The sequence below is a fragment of the Ascaphus truei genome, chromosome 8 (genome assembly GCF_040206685.1).
Source record: "Ascaphus truei isolate aAscTru1 chromosome 8, aAscTru1.hap1, whole genome shotgun sequence".
NCBI classification, from domain to species: Eukaryota; Metazoa; Chordata; class Amphibia; order Anura; family Ascaphidae; genus Ascaphus; species Ascaphus truei.
Genome location: NC_134490.1, coordinates 39,636,101 through 39,644,975, shown reverse-complemented (window position 1 = coordinate 39,644,975; position 8,875 = coordinate 39,636,101). Strand labels below are relative to the sequence as shown.

Here is an 8,875-nt window from a genome sequence, read left to right as displayed (position 1 = left end):
ATCACTTGATTGCAGTGTGACAAATATCCCCTGAAGGTTATGAAAAAGTGGGGTACCCCACACCCACCAAAAACCTCATTGAGGGCGTCTTCAAAATAATCCTCAATCAGGAAGGTACTCACATTTGATATGAAATGTCCCACTTTAGGAGGCCTTTCTCTGGCGTGCCAGTCACTGAAGTAGCTTCAATGGAGGGGGGGGGAAAAAGAGGAAAAAGCAGCGCACAACCAAGGGAGAAGGGTCCAAAAACAAAAAAATTTTGAGTCATTAAAAAAAAAAAAAAAAAAAAAAAAAGGGAGGTACACATCTCCTACGCGTTTTCTACATTTTTGTACTATATCAAGGAGTAAATAAACATTCTAAAAGTTTCTTTTAAAGCAGGATTCATCTGTGGCGTTTTCGCTCCAAAAGCGTCAGGACGTAAACGCGTGCGCCCTCCTCGGACGTCAGTGCCATGCCCGCTCATCCCCACAGGATGTCCAGCGTGGAACGGGCCCTGTTCTACAAACTCCTTCAGGCCGCAAACCTGTCGGTGGTGACGCCTGGGCGTGCAAGTGCTCGCATACCCCCCCCATGCGCATGACCAAGCGTGAGCTACACCCACTGCGTCTGACGTCAACACCCCGTCAGAGGAACCAGCTCAGGAGAAGGTGCAGTGTTGAAATACCAGCACCGACAGATATCTTAAACAATAAAAAGGCGTATTGGCCAATAAAACTGGCCCAACATTCCCAATATAAACATTACAAAATAAAAAAAACATGGGAAAATGATATTATTAATACATATGGTAAAAATAGAATACATTCTTCATCCATTATTTAGTTAATATATCAAATGAATATACAGTATTCAATTCGTGCCCCTTTAGAAAAAAAAAAAAAAATTAGAGGGTGGGGGAGGGAAAAGAGGAGAAAAAGAAAATAGAAAAGAATAAAAGGGAAAAAGAACCAGAATATAAACTTTTTCTTTTCTAAAGGGCACAATTTGAATATATTCATTTGGTATACTGTATTGACTAAATGGATGAATAATTTATTCTATTAATCTTTTATAAGGATTGTGTAAACTGTATACAGGCATACCCCGGTTTACGGACACTCACTTTAAGTACACTCGCGAGTAAGTACATTTAGCTCAATAGGCAAACAGCAGCTCACGCATGCGCCTGTCTGCACGTCCTGAACAGCAATACTGTCTCCCTACCTGTACCGAAGCTGTGTGCAAGCGGGGAGACTATAGAGTCTGTTACAAATGCGTTATTTACATCAGTTATGCATGTATATGACGATTGCAGTACAGTATATGCATCGATAAGTGGGGAAAAGTAGTGCTTCACTTTAAATACTTTTTCGCTTTACATACATGCTCCGGTCCCATTGCATATGTTAATGCGGGGTATGCCTGTAATGACTTGTTCTTAAGATGAGGTACTTGTATGGTACTCTTGCACCTTATTGTGTGCAGTAAGAAACACAACGGTTTCCCATGTTTTTTTATTTTTAAATGTTTACCAATATAAATAATGTTGGGCCAGTTATATTGGCCAATACTCATTTTTATTGTTGTTTAAGATATCTGTCTGTGCTGGTATTATTTCAACACTGCACCTTCTCCTGAACAGGTTCCTCCGACGGGGTGTTGTGACGCAGTGGGTGTAGCTCACGCTTGGTCATGCGCTGGGGCGGTATGCGAGCGCTTTCCATGCCCGGGCGTCCCGACGTCACCACTGACGGGGGCGTGACATGAAGGTTGTAGAACAGGGCCGGTTCCACGCTGGACATCTATGGGGATGAGCGGGCAGAGCATCTGAGGGTGCACGTGTGTTTGCATCATGACGCTTTTGGCGCAAAATCGCCAGATTAATCCTGCTTAAAAGGAACTCAGGAAGAATGTTTCTTTACTCCTTGATAAAGTACAGAAGTGTACGAAACGCGTAGGAGATCTCTACCTCTTTTATTCATGACTCAATAAAACTTTTTTGTTTTTGGGCCCTCCTCCCTTGGTGGTGCGCTGCTTTTTCCTCTATTGAAGCTATTGCAGCGGCTGACACGCCACAGAAAGACCTACTGAAGTTACTCTGCATTTCCTCTTTTTTCCTCCACTTTACATTATATGAATGATAACAGTCATTAGGAAAGCGAACTAAGTGCAGTCATAGTTAACATAAGGTAAGGTAAAGATGTTTAAAAAATTGTTATCCAAGGCATTTAAAAGTATGTTTTCATTTAAGCTTTTAATGTAGTCATAGTAACCAAAAACTTTAAAGGTTTTATTAAAAGATTAGGTAAAAGACTGCAAAAACTCTAAGGCTATGTCCCTGGTGGTGGCTGCGGCGTGTGCACAGCTTAAAACCGCGATCTGCGATCTGCAGGGAGCGATGGGAGGCGTGGTCAAAACGGGGGGGGGAGAGGCACGGCCATGACGTCAGGCACTACACAGCACACAGCCCAGCAGCTCAAAGCACTGCGCTCCCATTTGTCCAAGCTATCTGCCCTGCTATTGTCTCCCAACACCCCACGTGACCGCACGTTAAGACAATTGTGTTGTCTCACCTGCTGGCTGACGTGCCACCTCATGTGTTGCTCACGCAGTGCGAACACACTGGGGCCTGCCTGATTGACGTGTCTGGTTGAGCAAATTCTAACTACTCGCCTCTTAATTCTCTCCCAGATCTATTGATTGCTGAACCTGAATAAAGGAAAGGCTAGACTCGCACCATAGATCATAAAAAAGTTTATTGAAAGATGACATTGAGTTTGAGATTCAACCTTGAACTGCTTCAGTGTTAGAGAAGCCTGCAATGCATTGCAAAGCTCTGAAGGAGATCAGATCTAGAACAACCTTTAACTGTCTAAATAAAAACAGTCCATTTGAAAAGGTATTGCAACTTTTTATACCGGTTTTACTTGTGCATTTGAACACATGTAATACATTTTTAATAACCTTTCAGGCCAGATTTTAAACAAAGGTTTTCTGTACAATTGCCATTTGCAAAGTTAAAAATGCAGCCAGACGAATTTCTTTTTAAAAGTGATGTGTGATTTTGAGAGAACTTTCTGGTCCACGTCTGAAAACGTGGTTTGTTTGAAGCAAAAAGGCTAGAAAAGTGAAGCTGGGAAAACTAGGAGAGAAAAAAGGGACACTTTTTACAAAGTCAGAGTAAGATCAAGTATCAAAACAATTACTAACGAGTTTAGGAGTCTGAAGAAACGTGGATCAAATTCTTATTAAACCTGTTTTAGTCTAATTTTCCAATAATGTAAGGAAGAACAAAATAGACCAACTTGAACTCTATTATACAAACTGCTCATATGCCAAGCACCCATATATATATATATATATATTTTATTTTTTAATTATTTTAACCACTCTTTCAAATCAAAGGAACAATTTTAGCAGCTGCTTTGACAGTTTAGTAAGGCAGGCAAAGCAAGGGAAGGATTGTAACCCCTTAAATAGCAGAGGGGCCCACTACACTCTGCAGGGGTTACGGTAGCATCTACACTGGTGGTTTGTCATTTTTTTCAATGCAGAAACCAGATTAGTGGAAGGAGAACCTCCGGTGGCGCTGAGGTAAGGATAGGGATATGGTTGTGGATAAAGTTCTTCTCTTAGGCTAATACCTCAAGAAAGGAAGACAAGACGTACAGAAAACACTGCAATAGTGCGTTACCCTGGGACAAAATTATAAAGAGAGCAATTTAATATAAAATAATTAATTATAAAACAATTGAACCAAACATTGTATAATGCAATATAAAAAACTTTCACGTGCTTGTGCACTTGGAAGATGAAACTTGCTCCGCCTTGATAAAAATTGAAATCCTACTCACCACAGGTGACTAGGGCATGCACATTTGTTTTAGGGTCTCTTCGCCAGGTATACCGCTCGCCGTGGGGTGAAATAAGCCAGTCACTGGGGGAGGATCCCCTTCTATACTCGGCAGATCCTAAAGCAGACTCCGAGTATAGAAGGGGATCCTCCCCCAGTGACTGGCTTATTTCACCCCACGGCGAGCGGTATACCTGGCGAAGAGACCCTAAAACAAATGTGCATGCCCTAGTCACCTGTGGTGAGTAGGATTTCAATTTTTATCAAGGCGGAGCAAGTTTCATCTTCCAAGTGCACAAGCACGTGAAAGTTTTTTATATTGCATTATACAATGTTTGGTTCAATTGTTTTATAATTAATTATTTTATATTAAATTGCTCTCTTTATAATTTTGTCCCACGGTAACGCACTATTGCAGTGTTTTCTGTACGTCTTGTCTTCCTTTCTTGAGGTATTAGCCTAAGGCCCCGCTCCCAGTCAGCGCGCCAGCACTGCAGACAGGCGGTGCGCTGACATACACAGACCGCGATATGCGGTCTGTAGGGAGCGGGAGTGGGAGGATTGACAGGGAGGACGTGGCTTGAGCGGAGGGACCCGCTACTCTCCCCCCCCACCCCCCTCCCTCCACGGGCTCGGGCTGGAGCTGCTGATTGAAGGTAAGCAACACACACACACGAAGGTACACACACACGAAGGCACTCACACACGAAGGCACTCACACACACACACACACAGGCACTCACGCTGCTGTCACTCCAAACTCCTCCCCGCTGCCTCACCTCCCCTCCCCATTGGCTTACAGCCACACCACGTGACGCGTCAACGCTAGGGAACACCATTTTCTTGTGTCCCATAGCGGCTGACGCGCCACAGCGTGTAGTGCGCTGTGCCGCCAGGGGGGACCGGGACCGGCTCAGGAGGATTCCCCTGCTGGTGGGGAACTCGTGTGTGGCCGCCCGCGCCAACGAGCGCAGCGGGACCGAGGCCTAAGAGAAGAACTTTATCCACAACCATATCCCTATCCCTATCCTTACCTCAGCGCCACAGGAGGTTCTCCTTCCACATTTCTATATCTGGTTGGGAGATTCCAGGACTACCTTTTGGACTTTGTATCACAGGTTTTCAAATTGTATTAATTTGTTTGCACGAGCGCTATATTGCACTTATATTTTCACCAGAAACCAGATTAGGTTTACATTTATGGTGATGCCTCAAAGCAGTGAGATTAAGTAGCAGTAACCAGATTCCTCCATTACATGGCCAAGCTAGGGCGTATTTTCTTAACCCCTTTGTGTTGCTGGTACCAATTTGGCTTAAAGCCTGCATCCCACTGCAGTGCTGGGGAGGGAAGCAACGTTCGGACCATCTCCCCAACTTGCATGTATGCAATATATTACATAAGGCAGCAGCTTCAATCCCACAAAACACTGCCGTCTCCATTATTAAAGCATCAACTAAATAGCAAGCCATACATTGTAGAATTGTCTCGTTTAAAAGACCCCTCTTCACTAAGAGGGAGTAAATCGACTCACCGCGTAAGCAATGATTCAGCCCCCACATAGCAGGGGCAGCCCCACCACGGACCAAAGTGCACAAGGATGTATTAAACCTGTTCAAAGAAGTCAGTTACATATGTATGGTGCCTGGAAATGTGTGTGGGTGCTTGTAGAAATACTATATACACATATATGTACGTGTGTGTGTATAGCCGTGCGTGCGTATACATACATACATACATATACATATACATATATATATATATACACACACACACATAGAAACCCTGTCTTCCCATAAGAGAAGGCACAGAAGCAGCAACACTCAGATATAGCAAAAAGACATGTATTAGCAGTGACAAAACAGCACGCTATAAACCCAACGTTTCGGTCCTGGCAGGACCAAAACGTTGGGTTTATAGCGTGCTGTTTTGTCACTGCTAATACATGTCTTTTTGCTATATCTGAGTGTTGCTGCTTTTGTGCCTTCTCTTATGGGAAGACAGAGTTTCTATATTGATTTCTATGGAGCATGCACCTTGACTTTACATTTGTTGCTTGGAGTGCTGGCTGCTGCTTTTTGTTGTGTGTTTTGTTGTATATACACATACATATATACACATACACATACATACATACATACATACACACATATACATATACACATATATATATACACATATACATACATATATATATATATACATACATACACACACATACATATATACATACATATGTACACACACACACACACACACACACACACACACACACTAAAACCACTTGAGGTACAACAACCTGCTAAATTTAAAACTATTTCTTTCAAAGAAAAAGTAATTGAAAGGGAAATGTATTTTCTGAAAGGAAGCAGATTACATTGATAAATTGTTTAGAAACAAGGTTGGCCTGCTGGGTAGGACTACCCCTTTTAAAAGATGCTCATATAATCTAGCAAGGATAATTAAAAGCAGCAATCCTCCCCACCCAAAAAAAATAAATATATTTTTCTAAAAACTTTTTTTTCTTTGCACATTTTAAACCGTGTTGGAACCAGTATGTCCTCAATTGCTAAACCACTTTTTTGCTCCAGGGTCCCGTTTCCAGAGATACTGGTCTCCTTTTAGTTGCCAGTGTTTCTCTCCTCCCCCCTTTCAGGAAAATAAAAAATGGCTCCTAAATCAGCTTTGGTCCCACAGGCCAAGAGGAAGCTGCAACATCGTCGGGAAAATTATGTTGCAGCTTCCTATATGATGACCCCAGCGGCCATTATTAAATATCCAGGAAGAACACAGCAAACTAAGTATATTTGGAACCAGAGAGTCACGGGCAACCAGCACTATATATTTTTTTTAGCTCCAGGAGGGGCGGGGTGGGGTCTCACATTAAAATTTAGAAATAATAAATTCCATATGAGAAGAGGGGTGGGGGGGGGGGGGAAGGGATTACTGCTTCACATTAACCCAAGTTGGGTCTGAACACAGCTCTGCATTAATAGCCTGCCATGCAATGTCTTCAGTAAAATAGTTCCTGTGATTCCACACTCACACAGATTAGCTGCCGTTACTTATCAAAATAAGAAAACACAACAGAAGTAAATTTTCAGAGCGGACAGAAAATCCGCCAGTCTAATAGGAAAACGAAACAAATGCACTTTGGTTATATAGGAACAGAGGGACATTAATAAATAAAGCACACACAACATGCACACAAGATTGAGGGCCCATGTGTGTATTGGTCAACAGCACCTTAGCATTACAGCACCAATTCGAAGGAGGCACGTTCCAGTACATTTAGCACCAGCTGAATCTGCATTGAGAGGTGAGGGGACCCAACCCTGTGTAGTCCCGAAATGAACCCCTAGAAACTGTGCGTGCCGTTTAAAATTTTTCGCTTCCTAGAAGCTCGTCCATTGAGCTGCGACATCAACTGGATTAACACCCCCCGCAAAAAGTCTTTAATAAAAAAAAAAAAAAAAGTAAACTTACGTCATCAACAAAATTAACTCTTATATAAATAAAAAATAATAAAATAAAAAAAAGACTTGACTATTCCCGGTTCGCACTGCCGATGTTCTTTGTGGAAAATTCACAGTGGAATTCTTTACGTCTGCGATCATTGAAGTGATTGTGTGTTTGACCAGTGGGTAGCTACGAGGGGGAAAAAATCCCCCCCCCAAATTATGTTGAGCACCTTTAGGTGGAAGGTGGAAAAAGACAAAATGAGCATGTCTGTCTTTGCATAGGTCATTTTGAGTGAGGTAGAAGTTTTAAATACCTACGGAAGAGAGAGAGGGGGAGGGGGAGAGAAAGAAAAAACAATATTATATGTGGAAGAAATGATGCTGTTGCTGCCACTTATCAAAAACTTGCAGAGCATAACATCATGTTGATGCTGTGAGTGCCTTATTGCCGTGCTATTACAGCTATGTGTAAAGGAAATAAAGTGCATTTGTATTGTATGCAATGCATAGTAAAGATAACATCACCAAATTCAATATTTTATTTTCACAGATGAAAGAGTTAAATCTGGGTCATTGACCCCTGGTTACAAAAATCTGCCTCCTATAAGTCGCTTTAAATGATTACTCAAAGCAGTGTTTTCCAAACCTCTCCTCATGACCCACAGCCACACCAGGTTTTGGGAATAACCAATGCAGTAGCATCCAGATGAATACCCTTCTTTTTTGTATATTAATACAATGTTAGGTGGGTGTCTCAGAAAGCTGGTGTGGCCGCAGGTCATTAGGCCTAGGCTACACTTACAGTGCCGGCGATGGTGACACGACGGCTGTGGTCGCTGGAAAAATCAAATTGAGATGACGTATAGCGATCGCAACCAAGCAGTCGCTCCGCGCTTACTATAAGCGCACGCGACGACGACAATGTATTTGCCGACGTCGCATGCGCTTATAGTAAGCGCAACGCGAATTTTTGAAGCCGGTCAATTTTGATTTTTCAGAGGCTGTCGCCACATGTGACAGCCTCTGAACCAATCAAAGACCTGGTCCCCGCGACGTCGGCGGAAAGCAAATTACAACTTTCACTAGTGGCGACGTTACCGGTCGCGTCACCGTCCCTATAAGCTCGGCCTTAGATTGGGAAACACAGACTTAAAGCGGGTTTGAAAACATGGTGAGCCGAGACTTGGGAGAGGTTTAATATCCTCTGGCTGCTCCCTCTAGAGTTATCTGTGTGTTCAGCAAGAGTTTGCACAGGCAAAGCCACCTCTCTCTTCTCCCTCCCAATATTAGCTGGCCCTAATAGGGACATGTGGGATGAAGGCAGGGTAAAAACACAAGATTGACAAACACTGCCCACAGGCCCTGATAAAAAGAAAATTCTTTAAGGACTAATCCACCCTAACTAACCTCCATTTTTGTTTTACAGACATCTTAGCTTCAAAATACTTACTGGGGAAGTTACCAGTATTACTTCCTGTTTTTTAAAGGGGATTTAAATGGCCAGCCAATAGGAAGCCACTACTGATATTGAAGCTTCCTATTGGCCTGAGATTTTCCAATTATTTTATTTCTCTGGAAGGA

General features: G+C 42.7%; 1 protein-coding gene across 4 annotated transcripts in view; it reads right to left on the bottom strand.

Moving 5' to 3' along the window:
• Nucleotides 1-5,818: 5,818 nt before the first annotated feature.
• DOT1L (DOT1 like histone lysine methyltransferase) overlaps nt 5,819-8,875 on the bottom strand; it is a 60,505-nt gene continuing 57,448 nt past the window's right edge. For all 4 annotated transcript variants that reach the window (XM_075611569.1, XM_075611567.1, XM_075611568.1 and 1 more), the window contains one exon: nt 5,819-7,608. Coding sequence is in view for 1 of the 4 variants with exons in the window: in XM_075611570.1 (XP_075467685.1) it covers nt 7,601-7,608 (8 nt within the window). In the remaining 3 variants the exon portion in view is untranslated. The remainder of the gene's footprint in view (nt 7,609-8,875) is intronic.